This window comes from Engraulis encrasicolus, chromosome 7 (assembly GCF_034702125.1).
Source record: "Engraulis encrasicolus isolate BLACKSEA-1 chromosome 7, IST_EnEncr_1.0, whole genome shotgun sequence".
Taxonomy (NCBI): Eukaryota; Metazoa; Chordata; class Actinopteri; order Clupeiformes; family Engraulidae; genus Engraulis; species Engraulis encrasicolus.
In genome coordinates, this window is record NC_085863.1 from 55,902,614 (window position 1) to 55,922,759 (window position 20,146).

At 42.4% G+C, this 20,146-nt stretch overlaps 1 protein-coding gene across 2 annotated transcripts in view; it reads right to left on the minus strand.

Moving 5' to 3' along the window:
* Nucleotides 1–1,417: 1,417 nt before the first annotated feature.
* ppm1nb (protein phosphatase, Mg2+/Mn2+ dependent, 1Nb (putative)) overlaps nt 1,418–20,146 on the minus strand; it is a 20,609-nt gene continuing 1,880 nt past the window's right edge. The window contains exons 2-7 of one of the 2 annotated variants that reach the window (XM_063204042.1): nt 19,331–19,681; nt 15,067–15,641; nt 5,625–5,742; nt 3,876–3,990; nt 2,770–2,833; nt 1,418–2,531 (exon numbers count right to left, since the gene is read on the minus strand). In XM_063204042.1, coding sequence (XP_063060112.1) covers nt 2,502–2,531; nt 2,770–2,833; nt 3,876–3,990; nt 5,625–5,742; nt 15,067–15,641; nt 19,331–19,681 — 1,253 coding nt within the window. In that variant the 3' untranslated portion in view covers nt 1,418–2,501. Of the gene's footprint in view, nt 2,532–2,769; nt 2,834–3,875; nt 3,991–5,624; nt 5,743–15,066; nt 15,642–19,330 lie in introns of both variants that reach the window. The other variant, XM_063204041.1, reaches the window with a different exon arrangement.

Sequence of the window (20,146 nt, forward strand, 5' to 3'; positions counted from 1 at the left end):
CCAGCAATAGGCAAGACCTAGCGCAAGACCTAGCGACCTAGTGCTACTACGAATCCAATCTCCACCGCAAGAAACAAAAGTCACTTCATACCTGACACGATGCACAATTTTGGTGGCATTCCCTTCTTCCGTCGCACTTTAAATTCACCTAATTCCTTGCTTAGTTGGTCCGTTTTTGATCACCAAAGTGACTTCTCTTCACAACAAGTTAGCTCCTCCAATGGGTTTAAGACCGTGTATGTTGATGCATGCCCAAGCCAACATATCACTGTTAATACCACTTTTATTAATACTTTGACACCACAAGCTAAACAAACAAACGTCTCTCTCGGCCGTGCTATGCGACCATTGAACACAGATGTAAAGCACACAGCGGTGCCAATAAATAAAATCATGACTTACCAGAGGCTGTGACCACCAGTTGACTACAACACCTCTCCAAAATTCCTCTGGAAATGCCCATCCAATTCGTTGTCAAAACTTCCCAAACTGTTTAGCCCATAGGCCTATAGTTCACCTCCGCTAGTTTGATATTTGCTCACGGGCATTTTCTATGATCCTCCATAGCATTAGCAATCCTACAGTGAAAGAGAGTCAGCGCGGGCAATCTACAGTAGCTGCACCTGATAGTTTTTTGACTACAGATACACGCTTCAGTGCTAAAGTAGGCCTATGCACCCGGGACTTTGCATCGCAAAGCGATGTGTTTCAGAGCATTTTTTATTATTATTTAAAAAAATAAATTAAAATAAAATAAAATAAATTCGTTTTTTTCCCATGGCCCTCCCCCTAACTCTGATTTTTTTTGCCATGGCCCTCCCCTCCACCTCATTTTTTTTCATCATGGCCCTCCCCCCCCCTACGCACCACCCCCCCCCCCCCCCCCCCGTAAATTACGAACAGTCCCTAATCTACCTAAAACTGTTTAGGCTGGACAATATGATAATTTATAAGTAACTTAATCCAGTTTTTAGCTCTGCATAGTATACTGCCTTTTTGCTTTGTAGTGATTAAGTCGTGCTTGGCATGGTAACTTGAAGAGTTTCTTTGGAACATTCTGGCGAATCAACATTTTTGTACTGGGCATTGTATTACATTGCAAAACACATTTATATAGGTTTAAAGAGTATGTTCTCAAAATATTTGAATGGCAAGAATTCACACATAGACAAAAAGAACCATTGGACATTCATTTCCAGTAATAAAATCCCAAAGTAAAAAAATGGTGTTTAGGTAATTTTGCAGCGAAACTTCAATTATACAAACCAGCAAAATGGAACAAAGCAGCAAAACGGGACAATTCCCATGTACGATTCCATTTCATTCTCAAATTGCCATGGTACAAAGTAGGCAAGAAAATGAGGTACTTTAGTCAGACAAAAGTAAGTGTAGTCAAAGACACAGAAGGGACAGCCGCCATTTTTGCCATTTTGATTTTTATGTCATCCTAAATCACTGATTCTGAACAATGTCATCTGAATACAAGATATGTAACAATGTACATGAAACATATTTCACACTTTGTAACAATGCATTAATTGCCATGGCTCATGTTAAAGACAATAATATAAATGTCTCTATACCCACCACGTCTGTAACCAAAACTTCATAGAGATCATTAGTATACGTCATGCAGACTGGAAGAAATCATGAAGAAATGCCAACTATATAATCATAAAGTTTAACATCAAGGAAGAATTACATTTGTATTACATTGCGCATTGAAATTAATGTATTGACAACGGCCAGATGAGCACTGAAGGTTGAAGGCGATGGCACTGCCTCTTAACTAAAGAACTGAAACAAGACCATGCCTTGAACAAAGTCACAGAAATATGGTAGTTCCTTTGACATTTACCAAGGGGTTTACGTTACAGTGAACTTCACTTGAACAGTCTACTCTCTTTGACAACATGACACATTACAGTATCAAGGGAGAAAAGTCTCACAAAAGATTTTAAGCTTTCATATTAAGTACATTACAAGTACAGATCTTATAGTTTGACTGTGAACTAACAAGGGGAACACTGTATTAAATACTGAAGCCATTCAGCTCTGTCTTTCATCCATATGGCATGTGTTGCATCTTGTTGGCGCATAGGAATACGGGCCATGCCGGAATCGGAATCCATCCGGCCCAGAACTGGCACTGATCTGGGAGTGAGTTGAGATTCCGATTCTTTGTGTCTAATCGAACATTAGATTGTACCACACAGTTCACGAATGTGGTACGTTGACTGTACAAAGGTTTTTATTTTCACCCAAAAAACCTGTTGAATACATTATGTAAATAAATTAAAAACAAAGAATGAAAGTAAAAAGAGAAAATAAAAAGACAGTAAAAAGACAGTCACTTCCAGGTCAATTATCACATTTCCATGTGACATTTGAGAAATTCTTGTGCAAATAATGAATCCTCTTGTTTCTTTCAGCAGGTTCATGTGGGATTCTAACATGGTATTGGATAGTCCTTTGACATTCCACAACAAAGACATGATTAGTTAGAAGGAGTCTTCTGAGCCAGCAGTGTCCTGTAGACAAACAAACAAACAAACAAGCAAATTAATTTCATAGCCATGACGTGGAATGATATACATAAAATTCAAATACGATTATTATTGACCGTTATCTTCTATGTATGTAAAGAGGTGATGATGATCAGAATTAAATCAATAAATCAATGTTAGTCCCGCTGAGATTGATTTTCTTTTTGTAAAGAGTTTGGGAAAAAATAATGAGACATGACGCGTTGAAAGGGAGACCCCCTACCTGAGATAGCCTCAGCTTCCGTGCTTCCTTTTGCTGGTAATAAGCAGATATTATGCAGTTGCGCCTGTAATACAAACAAATAATATCCATGGGACACCACATCTGATAATCCCCAAACCACCTCAAAAGTAACAGTCATAGGATGATCTTTATGAAAGTCTGATGATTTAATTATGACCAACACATTTGTAGTTATTCTTTGTAATATTGTAATATTGCAATTTGTAATATTATGTTGGTACTTACAATGTAAATCACTCCTATACTAACCCCATGATATAGTATATAAGTGCATTACATATTGAGACATTTTGTTCCATTACCAAGGACTGTAAAATGAAGCACAACAAAAAGTGTTGCCATCATTGAAACAAGATTGGAGATACTGCATCTCCATGTTGTGTGAATGTCAAAATGTAGATCTATGTCTTTCCTATACAGTAGAAGAACGTCAGTCTTCAAGCCAGATTAGTATTCCAGTCATGATTTCTTGAACCCGCAAATGTTGAGCACCCTAAGATTTTATCGCAGAAATATCACCTGTGGGCCTAATGGATAGAATTTAGCTTGGTTGCCCAACATTGCAATTTGCAATTCATTTCATCCATTAGGCCACCAGATGACATTTCTGCAACAACACTTTAGGGTTCTTAACATTTCTGGGTTTACTATTGTGCCTATGGGGATCACCGCTACAGTAGACTAGGGGCGTTTCTCAACAGGGGTGCTGGGCCACCCTGGGGTGCCTCACGCCCCCCTCAGGGGTGCCGCGGAAACGTGGTTGATAAATAAATTATGTAATAATACATATTTGTCTAAATTGATAAGTTAATGCTAGTCAGTGGAATCTTTCATCTGCCATTCACACACAATAAAGTAAATATAGGTGCCCCCAGTCAGCTGTAACTTCGAACGTAGGTCGTGTGACTCCAAATGTGTTACTTTTCTAAGCTTGTGTGGTATCGGATGCGATGCCATGTTACGGCATGTTAGTTTGGGGTGCCTTGAAATTTTTCATGACTTGAAAGGGTGTCTCGCCTAAAAAAGGTTGAGAAACACTGGACTAGGGGCGTCTCGATTTCAAATGTGCATGAGAGATGACTCACTTGCTTTGCAGGCCGCCCCCTGGTGGCAGTCCGGGGATCACTGTTGAGGCCAGCACTGTGAGGACAGACAGCAGGTCAGGGTCCTCTCCTCTGCCACTCAGCTCCTCGAAGATGTCTGTCACACAATAACAAACCCAGACACGCAGAACAACAGTCAACTCTAATTCAGAGCCCAGTGTGTGAGAAATGTGGCAGATTTTTTTTTATTATTTTTTTTTTTTTTACCTCTGCCAAGGAGGTTATGTTTTTGGTCATGTTGGTTTGCCTGTCTGTCTGTGTGTCTGTTGGCAGGATAACTCAAAAAGTTATGCCCGATCACTTTCCGGATCCAGGATTTAAAAAAAAAAAGATTTGTCACTATTGCGGGATAGGTAGAATTTTGACATTCCAGTTTCTAACTCCACAAAAAACGTGGAAAAAAAGACTGAAAAAAAAATAGAGTGTGACATAGTCAAATGTTCTATCAAACAGCTTCCTTGGCGGAGACCTCTGAGTGCATTTCCAGTTATATTACTGATATATATTACTTATTATACCAATAATAGTGAATTATTAATATTATAAATATTAACATTATTAAATATTATTATTCAAGTTTGTATAGCATCACTAGTTGCATGAGCAGACCCAATCATTGCTGGCTAAGTTGGCCACATCACTAGTTAGTGAGGGCATCCCGTGCCCTTACTTATGTTTAAAAATAACTAGGTTAATAACTAAATAAGTAAGTCATAAATATTCCATTAAGCGCAGATTTTTTTTTTTTTAAACATAGCATTGCTGATGATTTAAGATATTTTTCCTTGTTGAAATGAAATGGAGTGTATGTGAAATGATGACGGGCCTACTTTGTACTGTATCTGTACCGATGTGTGGGAAATATACACATGCTCAAGTTAATGTTTAATGTTGCAGAGCAGTGTGATTACTCCCACTTTAGGCAGACGGATTCAACAAAAAAATGTTTTAACCGGCTAAAAGACCAGCGAAATCTCTAGGCACTGGGGCTACAGTACACGCACACACACACACACACACACACACACACACACACACACACGCACACGCACACGCACACGCACACGCACACACACACACACACACACACACACACACACACAAACACACACACACAGTTTGTCCCGCAATTAGCCCAATTTAACAGGTGAGTGTTTGGATCAGACTCGTCATTGACTAGTGGACATTTGTTTTGGGTGCTAGGAATGTTCCACAGTTTTAATATATTTAAATATGTACAGTATATTAATATATTTAATATATTTTATGTTTGCAATATTACTGTTTAATTGGCACTAAAATGACATAATTGGACAGGGCACTCAGAGTATGTGGCACTGAATAGATTGTAATGAATGACTCTAGTCTAGGCTATCCATTACTGCTGTGATGGTCCCTGTAGTGCAGAGGTGGGCCAACTCCGGCCCAGGGGCCACATGCTGCCAGCTGAACCCTTGTCTTTACAAGACAGCTTTTAAATCCATATATGGTCACGCAACATTCTTACAATGTCTAGCTAAAACAGGGATCTTGTGAACTGAAGATTAACCAAGGCTATACACTTAAATGCAGTACTACATTACAATGGGCAGGAATGGCATAGCTGACAGGTTATGTCAGCATACAGTATTTCTCATTATTGACATTATCTATTACAACCCAATGTGGCCCTTGGGCCAAAATAATTACCCACCCCTGCTGTAGTGTGACTCCCCTCCAGTCCCCACCCACCTGCCACTTTAGACTCTAGCAGATCCTCCAACTCGGCCTCATGGTGTAGGGCCTCTGGAGACAGCTGAGGGGCGGCGGGGAAGCACACCAGGATCACACTGATGTTGTCTAGGCTGCCCTGCAGGGAGACATAGAGAACAGAGGGAGCATGAAACACAATAAAGAACACTCACATATTTTTAAAAAATACATTGCTTGGCATTTTTGCCTTTATTTGACAGGACAGTGAAGATATTGACAGGAAGTAAGTGGAGAGGGAGAGATGGGGAAGGGTCGGCAAAGGACCCAGGCCGGAATCGAACCCAGGTCAGACGCGTAGCAAACTAGTGCCCTACCGTTAGTGCCACAGTAGGGCCACATTTATTCTGGTGCAACTCGTACACACACACATACAGAACCCAGATTTAGGATTTAAGATGCACGAACACACAGAACGTGGCAAGAGTGACATAGGCGCTGGAAGTAATTGACTTTATACACTGTAAAAAACACCTGTTGAAATTACGGCAAAAAACTGTCAAATTGCAACAGTCAGTGATTGTGAAATGTAAAACAGTTTATCTCTGTACTAAATATGGCAAGCCACTATTTAGTCAAAAAGCGCTACATAACTTTATTTTTGACAGGTGTCATATGTAGAAAATACTGGACTGTTCTCTGTAAACGAAGATATTGGAAAATACCGTTAAGTGAGATGAAGTAGTCAAGAAACGGTACATGACTTTATTTTTCACTGGTGTACACATATGTACACAGCAAATTTGCCAGAGGTCGATTGATCAGAGTTAGACTGGTGTTCAGCCAAAATCTAAACATCAAGAGTTGCAGCAACACTACAGAGTGTTATTTGACTCCTCTGGATCCGAGTTGTTGAGCTAAGAGAGCTAGAGAGTTAATGTTTAACTCCCTTGAGAGTTATGAAAAACATGCCTCCCCAATTTTCAAATGTTTTGGCAACATGAGCAGCCATTTTTGTTGAGTCCCCTATAAGTGAACCAAACTCAATCATCTGTTAGTGAACCAAATTGTGAACCAACAGACAAAGAACTCTGTTCTGCTTTTCTTCACATTGTGTATACTACTAAAAGTAGGTGCTCTTTCTGGTCGTGTTAGGCTTTTTGTCCTCTTTTAGTCCAATAGATCTCTTGTGATTGCACTTGTTCCAGTTGTAACTTGTCAAACCACTGATAGGCTGGTTGTAACAGGCAGAGTTTGATGTCAACACGCTATTTGATTAGTAGCCATCAATGAGTATTAACTTAGAGTACAACCCTCTGCATGTGTTGTAATTCATCCTGCGAAAAATTCTCCACCGCAATAATTTTTTCCCTTATTGGACTTTGAGGCTTTGCCATCAGAGTTTTCGATTGAGAGGCAAATTGACACGGTAAACCTCTTCAAAATTCAGAATATCTTTTTTTGCATTCCTCCTACCCAACAGAAAGCAATGGAGGTTATAATGAATTGAATATTAATTACTCCACAGAAAACATATTGCCTGTCTGCTTGGCTCCAGGTGCCTCCACGTTGTAGATTTGACAACAATGAAGCTGGCAACTGAATAAACTGTGCAACAGTTAAGGACTGCAAATGGCAACAGTTTGCACATTTTGCAGTAATTCACTGTAACTTATTATTTCTCCGGTAACAGCCTACAGTTTAGCCTCATTTAATGTGTAAAATATACCTATAGGCTAGTATAATCTGAAAAAGTCTACCTGGGACAGTAATCCCTTGAGCTCTTAGACGTAGCCCAGTCTATTTGAAACTGTCATTCTACCCCATCCGAATCAATCTATCAATCAATTCCTGACCTCACCTGAGTGCTAAGGGCTGTCATGCAATGATTAACTTACTGCCTGCACCTGCCAAATGCTTCATCACTCGGGTCACATGGTTCACTTGAACATGTATTTAAACAGGGACTGTTGCATTGTACTGCTCACTGGTTGCTAGCTAGCTAGCTGGCTGGCTGGCTGTAAGGCCGGCTGGCCGGCTGGCCGGCTGGCCGGCTGCTGGCCTGCCCTCACCTGGCCGGCCCGGCTAGCAGGTCACGTTGTAAGGGTGGCTGCATGGTGGCTTGCTAACTAGCTTGTTTGTTAGCTTGCTTGCCCCGCTAGCTTTGGCCTTCATTTTCCTTAAGGTTATTTTCAGGCCTTTTTAAAATAAAGAATGGATTTGCATACCCTTCATTGATGATACTAGACTGGTCCACCTGCCTGCACTAGACAATCTGGCAATTGGGCATTTATTTAGGTATCTAATTAAGTTGATGTTTATTGGACTCCAATGAGTAGAATCAGTCTAATCAGTTGTCTGTGATTGCAACTCTATAATTGGACTCACCTGAGTATAATCAGTCCAATCAGTTGTCTGATTGTAACTCTATAATTGAACTCACCTGAATATAATCTGTCCAATCTGTTTTGGCAACCACTGCTGCCATAATTTTACCGTAAAATGTAAAAAAAAATAATACCGTTATTTATTTAACGGTAGGCTTTGGCAACCACTGCTGCCATAATCTTACCGTAAAATGTAAAAAGGAAATATACCGTTATTTGTTTAAAGGTAGACTTTGGCAACCACTGCTGCCAGCAATTTTCCGTAAAAACAACAGTTCTTTTTTTTACTGTGTAGCCAAACTGGCAATAAAAGTAACACGAGGGTCTGGAGGACCTTTGGATTCACCCAGCTCCCCAGCTAAAATGCAGAAGAACCAATCAGGATCGCAGGATTTCCATAGATGTGACATCATCAACATTTAAACCTAATAGGTAAGGGGGAAAATAAGTGAAACGCAACAGTTCTTTCAGCAACAATGGTCGCTCGCATGGACTCACTCATCAACATTGATTCTCGAATTTTTAACTGTATTTTCGAATCTGTGAGTAGCAGCAGCTGATTTTAGTACGAAAAAGTCAACTTAAAATGTGTTTAAGCTGTACTTAATCATATTTCAAGTGTATTTAAGTATACTATAATTTGTCCCAAAATAACATTCTTTAAATACACACTTTTGAAGTATATTTTAAATACAAAAATACATACTTATTAAGTATATATTAAGTACACCTTTTTTTTACCTGGGAGCTCATTAAAAATGTCACACAAGTGTTTCCCCAATCATTCCTGTCTGGCGAGAGTCATGATAGTCTTGGGTGTCATGGTGACAGTTTAGTTGAACTTCAGCAAACATTATGGTAATGAGCAGGGCCTCTGACAGCTTTGGCTGGGCCCAGGATAAAGTAAACTGAAAGGGCCCTCCCACCTAATACATACAATGTAATGGGGACTCGATTCAAGTTCACCAGCGGTTTTGCAACCATTAATCATTCAAATTCAACTCTATTTGTCCACAAAAGGATAATTGCTGAGTAAAGAGCAACATAAACTTGTTTTTATCACTGTGCACTGCCATTGCTTTGTTGACGTCACGATTTTCAGTGGGATGAAGTTTGGGGTAATTCGATGTAGCCCCAGCTCACGAATTGAACATTCCGCTTCCAGAGGTGTTCCAATGCATTTTAGCTTGTAGGGGGTCAGAAACATCCTATTTCCTACCGCACTGGAACGCACGGAAAGACACAGTGTAGGTACCCTTCAGTAGGAGAGAAATGGCCAAGCTGAACATGGTCCACGTGTAAAATCAGTGCTTCAAACAAACTGAAATCAAGACAATGCAATTCATGGTGAATTCGGAGTGTTGATTTAACGCTCCTTAAATAACCTGCTTAGTTTTGCAGTGTGAGTTCAACACTAATGAAGTTCATTGAAACATTGCAGCATGTGGTCCTACTCTGTTTAATCAATACAGCAAGAAGGTTGATAATTGTCTGGAGATTTAAGCAGGATGTGAAGGTTGGTGCTTAAGAATCACTCATGAGTGCAACAACAAAAGCCAACGAGGTGGGCGTACTTGGGCGTAAAGTAAATTTGTTTATCTTTGTCTCTTCAGATCACATGACATGGTTCCAGTGATCCATATCTTTGGTCTGTTCACCTCTCTTGAGACCAAGATAAACAAAATTGCTTTAGATGGTGTCAAGCAAGTTTGGTGGTTAACAAGTGAGTTTTAGAAAAAAGTTTATCCTCTCAATAACCAAGCATGGTAGTGGGACTGATATGGTTTGGGGATGCATGAATGCTGTCAACATTGGCAATCTGAAATACACCTAAAAGAAACATGCATGCCAACATGCACTGTGACTACCGAAGCAGATCATGATATTCTCCATAGCATCGCATTCAAATCTCACACCAGTCTATTTAAGCCAGGTGCACTGCACACTCAAAATGTAAAAGTTCAATGCAAAGAAAAGTTGAAGCCCACACTGATGACCTCCCTTTTAATCCCTTTTCATTTCGAGACGATTCAAGCCAACACGGCCCCTTCTCTACCGGATTTTAATCTGGGGTGTACTCACTTTTGTGAGTACATGTTCAAACATTGATGGCGGTATTTTGGTTTTTTTCTGAGTGAACAAGAAATTTAAGCGGTTAAATATGTTGTTAAAAGGTCACTAATCATTGTGTCAAAGTGAAATGTCATCAATGCTTTCCTATGAAAAGATATACTCACAAATCTGCAAAAGCTGTGAGGAGTGTACTCACTTTCGTGATATACTGTAAATAAAACAATTATAGCCTACAGCCAGAGAGAGGCTGTGTTTACTCCACAGGCCTACATAGGGTACTTTCATACTTGGCTCTTTTTGATTGCGATGATAATGATTAAGTACAGTAGCTGTTGCAGGGTATGAAAGCATCGAAATGCGCAATCTAAAAACCAGAGAGATTAGAGAGGGGGGATTAGCCTCACATGACCCCAGAGTTGCGTTGTTCTCTTGGGTGGTGGTTTTGTCCTCAAAGTCCCCCCAGACTAAGACCCCATTACAAGGGCAAGTTGTGTCGTCTGAGAGGTGACGTCATCTGTCTATCTATCGGCAGTACGGTAGCCTACCACCTGTCTTCAAGGCTTTAAGAGCCTACTCAGGAGCGCTGATTCACAGTAATGACGGCCGGGGATGACTTCACTCTCCCTGCCATCCAATCCATTATTCTGGTAGAAATTGGTTGTTGTTTTGACAGCTACATGGAAATGTGCTTTTCCGGTCCAAAATATTGAAATACGAACCACTGTTCAATGCGCAACATAACTGTGGCTACTCCTGTAAAGCTATAACATGAATCTTTGTTAGTTTGGGCCATGTGCGTATAAAATGTGTGTGCGTGGCTTGCAGATCTGTGGACTCTCTAAACAACAGGCAAAACAGCTGACCAAATTCTGCTCAGCATCCAGCATAATTGGGAGTCTCTTCATTTGGAGACGTATAGGTGCCATGTATCCTTAAGACACTCAGTGAGCAGATTCTTTTAGTTTTGTGTAAAGCTCCTGTGAAATTTGGTGTGTGCTATGATAAACGTATACAGTATCTGTCAATCCAAATAAAGAAGTAAACTTTGTGTGTGTGTGTGTGTGTGTGTGTGTGTGTGTGTGTGTGTGTGTGTGTGTGTGTGTGTGTGTGTGTGTGTGTGTGTGTGTGCGTGCGTGCGTGCGTGCGTGCGTGCGTGCGTGCGCACGCTTGTGTGTGTGTGTGTGTGCGTGTGCGTGTGCGTGTGCGTGTGCGTGTGTGTGCATGCGTGCGTGAGTGAGTGTGTAGTTTAATGGGGCTCAGCAGCAGCACTGTAGTCTTGTGCTAGTTGTGCTGTGCCCATGCCCTGCTCTGCTCTGCTCTGCTTTTCCTCTTGGTTGCAGTGATGCCGTGCTGCGCTGCCTGTCATCAAATGCAATGGCCTAATCTCCGGGCTCCAGCACTAAGAATAGCGGAAGGGATTTGCTGTTGTGTGTGTATATAGGTACGTAACTGCACACACTGGCCCTTTTAAATCGAAACCTATGACAGTGGCCAGGGGCTACCGGGGCAGGATGGCTACGGTGGCACAGTAGGAGCAAAAGCGAGAGCAGAGGAGAGGAGACGAGGGGGCAGAGAGAGGAGCAACAGAAAGAGAAACGAGAACGAGAAAGATGGAGGAGAACGGGGAAGAGAAAAGACATTTTCAGGTCACCACACACAGCCACGCAGCCTCTATCGCTAGCTCTCTCTGTTATGTAACGGGTGTCAGATGGGATAGCGAGCGCATTGGCGTGTCCCCCTGAGTACCTTTATGCAAGCCACCAGGCTGAGGGCATATCAGTGGTGGCCAGCTGAAAAGCCAAGCTATACTACTTTGAACCCTTTGGGGAGTTCTTCTCACATGTCACAAGCTCTTGGGATTTTAGAGTTCCATGAGAGCAGTAGAATGTTTGAGTAAAACTCTAGAGGAACAGGGGGAAATCCATACTTCCTGCAAAGGTTAAGCAAATGATAGAAAAAAGTCCATCAACCATGCGTTTTTGCTCCCTCTTCGTCAAGTGGCCCAAAATGTCATGTCTAAAGAATAAAAAAAAGGGAACAAAACCACCTGGTTGATACAACTGTTTTCCCTGCATATATATCTACGTTTTTAGGTCCTGCTCACAGGGTGAAGATCATTTGCACAATATAGCCACTCAGTAAAATAAAAGTATTAAATATAAATGTGTTGGTACCTATTCACAGCAGTCCTGGAGGCAAAAAATATCTTTTGAACAGATGTCAAACCGATGAACATAAAACATGCAGTGCTTATTAGGGTAAAGGTGGCACAGGTACTTATGCCATGGACTAAGAACAGGGAGAAGAATAGTAGGCCTAGTCTAAGAATAGCAATAGTATTCTAAGAATAATATTCTACGAACAGGGATTGTCAGGATTGTAACCTATATTGGGACCTATGGATGTTCAAAATCTGCAGAGGCTTTCAAAATGACAAAATGAGGCAAGTTTCATTTTAAAGCAAAGCAGTAATGAACGACTACCGGTTTACATAGAAAACACCAGGGTGTAAGATAACTTCTATGCCACCTGATACAACTCATACTCTCTTCGAATGCATTGAATCAAAGGTGCCTGATGTCACGTGAAAAAGGCCCACTGTGGAAATTACCCAAAATACAAAATTCAAAAGTAATTTTCAGTTTTGTTCTGGCTTAGTTGTAGATTCTTCAACTTCTTCATGTTGATGCATCACTGGTAAATACAAGTGGATAATTCAATGTAATTCAAGAGTGTTCCAAGAGCCTGGCTCAGTAGTGAATCGGGTTAAAGGACCAGTTCAGTCAATTTCAACATGCAGTTGTAATGCTCACACTACCCTGGACCTGTCAGTACCTGAGTTTTTTGGTAACACTTCCAAATAAGGGGCCATAATTAACAGTAAAGTAGCTACAACTTAATACTTAAGTAAGGGTTAATAATCCTTACTTAATGCTACAGTAGACACATATTAATTGTTATTAATGCATATGTTGAACATTAGTAAGCGGTTACTTAACTATTAGATAACTATTACCTTGTGTTACAAGTTAATAGCATATTATCATTTAACTAATAAATAATTAAGGGCACAGTAAATAGTTAAGTAGCTATCAGGTCATACTTAACTAAGGACCAAAATTAACACTTACTTAATACAAAAGTAAGGCATAACTAATGGATAAATAATACAAAAATATTGGGGTTTGGGACCCTTATATTAGAGTTGGCTGAGGATAACTAATGGTTAATTAATAGATAGATATTGGTGTTTGGGACCCTTATATTAGAGTTGGCTGCGGATAACTAATGGTTAATTAATCGATAGATATTGGTGGGGTGTTTGAGACCCTTATAATAGAGTTGGCTGAGCATACCTAACAGGTAAATAATGAATCTACAGTGACATCTAGTTTTCACTCATTCAAATCACTGTAATAGTGGCAACAGGAACCATTATATAGCAAGGATTGGACGTACACTTCTCAATGATGGTGGGGTGATGAGATGTAATGTTTTCATATATCACTTATTAGTTTTAATGATGGGGTGTAATGATTATTAACCCTAACTTATTAACCCTAACTTAAGTATTTGGTTGTAGCTACTTTACTGTTAATTATGGCCCCTTATTTGGAAGTGTTACCAGTTTTTTTTTTTTCTTCTGCAGCCTTTTCCGAGATATTGGTCATTGTAATGGGGGCAGCGCTTTGTTTACATTTAAAAAAAAAAAACATTTTTATTTATTCTCAAAAACATCCGAAAGGTTATATACGTAACTAGCAAACAGCGATACCTTTTGAGAAAATATTTGGAGTAGGCCTGTGTTAATTTTTTTAAAAATGTAAACAAACGCTGCCCCCATTAGAATAGCTCATATCTCGGAAAGGGCTTAACCGACAAATGTGGCATCAGCGGTTACTGACAAGTCAAGGGTAGCGTGAGCAATACAACAGCATACTGAAATTGACTGAACTGGTCCTTTAAGTTAACCTTGAGGTAGTAGTAAATCACCCAACAGAACAGCCTGGAGTCCTCCTTTTCTTAATCAAATGACACATGTGGACTATCTACTTCAGGGGTGTCAAACATACGGCCCGCGGGCCGCATCCGGCCCGCCAGAGGGTTCCATCCGGCCCGGATGTTAAAAAAAAAATAAAAAAATTGTTACTTTTTTTTTTTTAATGAAATAACCGATATGCGCAATTACGGCCCTCGGGGCAAAATCGAGACCTGCATGACATTAACCCAATGGTCCCTCTGTTACACTGTATGTAGTAAAGTGCACATCACACTTCTATTATAAATAGTGAATTTGTACTGTAACAGGCATTTGATAAAGCTCATATATTATAGACCTCATATATAGAGATAAAATGTTAATACTTCTTATTCGTATTGTATTGGTATTGGTTGTAATTAAATAATAAATATAATTGGATTTGTATTGGTTCCTATTAAGCTCAAACTGGAAACGGGATGTTAGAATGCATGAAAATGCAGGAAATTACATATAAGAAATACAAAATTTCCCCCTACCAAAAGGAACTGTCCCATATTTAATTAATTGACGGTTGGCAATGAATGAATGAAGTCAAGGAAATTTTGCATAGGATTATCAGTATTGCATTGCTTTCTACATATTCAACACACTTAAAACGTGATAGTACTGAACACTAATCCTCTGCTTTACTTTTCTTTTTTTTTTTGCGATGATGTTACTAATGCGGCCCGCTTGAGGTCCACATGGGTTGTATGCGGCCCCCGGACCAAAATGAGTTTGACACCCCTGATCTACTTTGTATTAGCAGGTTTACCACTTACCACAATTTAGCCTGGTTTATAACCATATTCTTGGAATACACCCCAGGTATTGCAATTTCATCTTTCATCTTATTTGTCTGTTTGACTGTCTGCCTGTCTGCATGTTCGCCCGCAGTGTATTGGGTCGCCTGTGGGTGGCACTAAACACACAGCATCACATGCATCAGACATTGGAAAGAGGTGAAAAGGTCACGGTGGAGGTCAAGATGTCTGACACTGACCTTGTAGAGGCAGAGGTCAATGATGTGCGAGCAGACCTCCCGCAGGTCGGTGCAGACGCGCAGGCGACTGCTGACAAATTGGCACAGCTCGTCGTTGCTGATGGCGTCCCACACGCCGTCGCAGGCCAGCAGCAGGAACTCGTCCAGCGGCGAGCGCTCCACCACCGTCACCTCCGGCTCCGGCGACACCATCTGCTCGCACGGCGAGCGCCACTCCACGTTCTTGTAGCTGAAATCCCCCAGGGCCCGCGACACGGCCAGCGAGCCGTTGACGCGCTGCAGCGTCACCGAGCCGCCCGCCCGCTCGATGCGCTCCTTCTCGGCCGGGCTGTAGGGCTTGTGGTCGGCCGTGGAGAAGGCCACGCGGCCGGCGCGGCAGAGCAGGGCGCGCGAGTCGCCCAGGTTGCCGAAGTACATGCAGCGCGGTGTGAGCATGGTGGAGCACACGGTGGTGCCGCCCCGCTCCCAGCCCTCGCGCACCGCCACCCCGTGCAAGTGCTTGTCCATGGCCAGGAAGCCGTCCTTGATGCCATCTGTCACACGCTCCATGTCCTCCTCCTCCGGGTCGATGGCGCCTGGACACACACACATACACTTATTCATTTGTCTTGTTTGTTTATGTAATAATCTCACAACAAGCTCCTCATATTTGACTGTAGATGTTAAAAAACGGTGTCAACACCATCAGACACAATTAATACCGGTAGTACAAATGTATGTTTTTTTCTGAATTATTTTACTACATGCACACATTTGTTTACATTCATTTATTTTTCTACATGTACACATTTGTTTGTGTTTTTGTTTATGCATTGTGACTATAAGGATGTATATTATTATTATGAAGTGATTTGTTTATTTGTTTGTTTACTTATTTCTTTAATCATTTGTTTGTGTCTGTTTTTCCTTTGCTCCCACCAAAGCCACTTATAGAGCAATCCAAAGTCACTTGTTAATCTGTCTGTTAATTCTCTTCTATTGCCATTCGTTCTCAAAGGTATAAAACATACACAATACAGTATAACACACACACACACACACACACACACACGCACGCACACACACACACACACACACACACACACGCACGCACGCACACACACAAATTAGCATTCATTATCAGAAGCAGGGCTGTAGCAGCAAATGTTGCCCCAACTACCCCCCCCCCCCACCATATACTGTATCTTTATAAATCAGACTGTGGGCCCCCGATATATATGGGGCCCTGGTGACACTTTACCTCCCTGAACGACACCCCTGATCAGAAGTCTCAAACGTACACAATACAGTGTAGCCTTCCATGATCACGTAGGCATATGGTACATGACAGGACATTGCTCAATACTCAATTTACCAGAGTTCGATCTGTCCAGCTCAGCTGTTTGGTGTCCGCTACCTTTTCATCCGCTCTAACAACTTCCTGTTCGTGTTGAGAGATCCTCCTTTTGGCTCTGTTTCAATGGCACATCGAGCAGATGTTGACACACGTGTGTCTATGTGTGTGTCTGCGTGTGTTTCTGTGTCCATGCGTGCATGCCTGCGTGAGTGTGAGTGTGAGTGTGAGTGTGAGTGTGAGTGTGAGTGTCTGTCTGTCTGTCTGTCTGTCTGTCTGTCTGTCTGTCTGTCTGTCTGTCTGTCTGTCTGTCCATCAGTCTGTGTGCGCATGCACTTGCATATTGTGTGACGTAGCCCCTTAATGCGCGCCGTACCTCCTGTGGCACGCTGTAATAGACATTGAAAGTTAACTACTATAGTACTGCACTACTACGTATGCCAGTACACGGGGCCTTTAGTAATACACTACGACTTGGTCATTGCCATTCTGGTAACAGCTAATTTATAAAACCGTGTCTTAAGGGGTTAATGGATGCTGACAGGTAGTAAAGGCAACAGTTTTGTTTACAGCACTAGGCCGCCTTAGTCACTCCAGTCCCCTCCACGATGACAGCTGTGTCCCCATCCCATGACCCCCCCCCCCACACACACACACACACACAATATTTCGCCCAGATCTACGTATCTGTGGGCCCCCCCTCCTTCGTGCCACATCAGTTCCGACTCTGTCAGAGTTAGCCGCTCTCCAAGTCCCGATGGCATAATCGTATCATTATGTAACCAACATTCAATGGCCATCTGATGAAGAGGGCCATAGCCATACATGGGCCATGTTTGGCAGCACAGCACAGCACAGCTTTTACATAAGACAGCAGAATGAGGAAATATGTGTATGCTGTGTCATACATGTAAATATTATGTAATTGAAATAATGACAACAATATGGAATAGCTATGCAAAGTGATGCACATGCATGTTAGCAGTTTAATTCATTAAATTTTGTCACCACTCTCGAGATTGGATGTTTATTAGAAATGACGTCGTCAAGCATGATGGATGATTATTGGAAGTAATTTAGCGTTTCTCATCACTCAATACTGTACAATGGCGTGCGATTTTACGCCCCTCTTATGTAAAGTTGTCTAACATCAATACTGTGTACAGTACAATGTCACACCTCTCCTCTTCACACTTCACTGCATTTCATTACATTACATTACATCACATTCAAAACGACCCCGTTGTACAGGGTACTGTATGCATTGAAGGGGTACTGTACACTGGCCAGAGGTAGGTAGTGTGCAACTATGCCTCTCATTGAAACTGTGCTATCTACTGCCAAATTTGATCTGTTCATGAATCTTTACTAAAGAATGAATTCATGTTTACTAGTATGACCAAAGTACAGTACATTTTGCATATAGACCAGCAGTGTGTGCAGCATGGAGTGGCTGGGTACAGTACCCATCTGTGGTCAACGTGTGTATGGACAGGCAGTGTCCTGTGACCATGCGTGTCTGTGTGTGTGTGTGTGTGTGTGTGTGTGTGTGTGTGTGTGTGTGTGTGTGTGTGTGTGTGTGTGTGTGTGTGTGTGTGTGTGTGTGTGGGTGTGGGTGTGGGTGTGGGTGGGTGTGTATGTGGTGTGGTGTACCAGGGTCATCCACTTGTGGAGAGGATGCATGTTAGTGTCAGTGTCTGCACAATACATTTCAGTAGTGTTAAACCTCTTTGTAGAAAGTCTTAAATTATAAGGTTTTTGTTGTCAAAATCGACCCAAATAACCAGTCTTATTTCATCTTTTCGCAGATGGGGATGGGGTTGCAGATGGGGTTGCTGGTATGCTGGCCTATACACTATTTCCTGAAAATACTCAACTACATCACAACAACATTGCTATGTCAGTACAGATTAAGACATAGCCATTCCAATTTTGGTGAGAGTAAGGTTAAAAAATAGCCTCTGCACTATAAGGGGTTAATACTCTCAGTCATTTCATAACAATGTCGCTATATTGTAGTTGAGTTGTTTTGGCAAAGAGTGAATATGCCCATCTGACGGGCCCATCTGCACAAAGAGGCTAATTCAACACAGACACTTGAAGAGTTGAATGTCATGCATTTATACTGTATAGAGCTTACAGTATTTTGATCCTGCGCTTCAGTGTTCATTCCACACTTGGAGCATACTCTGGGACCAGATACACTCGGGATGAAGTTAAATCAACTCTCTAAGTGTGAAATTAACACTGCATTTTCACTATGTCCGTGTTGAATTAGCATAGCAAAATCTACTGTGTGTGTGTGTGTGTGTGTGAATGTGGAAGGTGGTGTATGTGTACTATGTTTGTGGTTTGTGGTGCCAGTGCTGAAGAGTAGCCACCTGAAGCCAGAATGTGCCAGGTGTTTATCTTTGTGTGTGTGTGTGTGTGTGTGTGTGTGTGTGTGTGTGTGTGTGTGTGTGTGTGTGTGTGTGTGTGTGTGTGTGTGTGTGTGTGTGTGTGTGTGTTTGTTGTGTGTGCGTGCGCCTGTGTGTGTGTGTGTGTGTGTGTGTGTGTGTGTGTGTGTGTGTGTACACGTGTGCGTGTGTGAGCAGTGCACCTGTGCATGTGTGTGTCAATGTTGGCAGTTGTACAGTGCAGGTGCACGTAGCTCACCTGAGGGTAGTATGCGTCCCAGCAGGTGTGTGTGTTTGTGTGTGTGTGTGTGTGTGTGTGTGTGTGTGCGTGCGTGCGTGCGTTTATACTTTCAGTTAGCTTTGTAGGTAGCATATTGTGCTATATAGATAAATGCTGAATGATTTCGATTTGATTGTGTGTGTGTGTGTGTGTGTGTGTGTGTGTGTGTGTGTGTGTGTGTGTGTGTGTGTGTGTGTGTGTGTGTGTGTGTCGGTGCCAATGCCAATGTGAAGAAGGCGTCAAAATCCAACTCACCCGTTGCCAGGATGTGCTCCAGCAGGTTCCTGGAGCAGTGCTCAGCCACGGCGCTGCCGGCGTGCCCGTCGAACACGGCGAAGAAGCCCCAGTCCGAGAGCCGGCCGCCCAGCTGCGGGTAGCAGTTGTGGAAGTCCTCCATGGTGGCCCGCCAGCCCTGCATGCAGGCGCAGGCGAAGGTGACGCCCCAGGGGCCGCAGCCCTCCTCCAGGAGCTTGTCCAGCACGGGCCTCTCCAGGTACGGGCTCGGGATGACCAGGCCTCCTCCTCCTCCCTCCTCCTCCTGGCCCTCCTCGCCCTCGGCCTGCTCGCCGCTGCCGCTGCCCCCGACTCCTCCGCCGCTGCGGCCCCCTTTGAAGAAGGAGCTGACTCGTTTCTCGGTCTCTTTCACCAGGTGCCGCACGAAGGCAGGCATCTCCACGCTGCCTTTCTTGGCTGTCCTCATTGTGTTGTGTAGTCGTGTTGCCTCTCTTATTCCTCTCCTCTCTCTTCTTTTCTTCTACTCTCCTCTATTTTCTATTTCTCCTGTTCTCTCTCCTCTTCTCGTTTCTTCTCCTCTCCTCTCCTCTCTCACTGCCTACCCCTGATATTCTTTCTTTCCCTCACTCCCTCTGTCCCTCTCTCTTTTCTCCCTTCTGCTGATCTGTTTCTTTCGGGTAGCTTTTTTCTCCCCTCCTCAGTGCACCTCCCTGTCCCTCAGCGTGTAATTTCTTGACAGGATGATGATGTCAGCCTTGCCTTTTCTCTTCTTTTCTCCCCCGCCGACGGATGCCTGTTCAGCCCTGTATCAGAACCCGCAATCATACCGTCCATCTC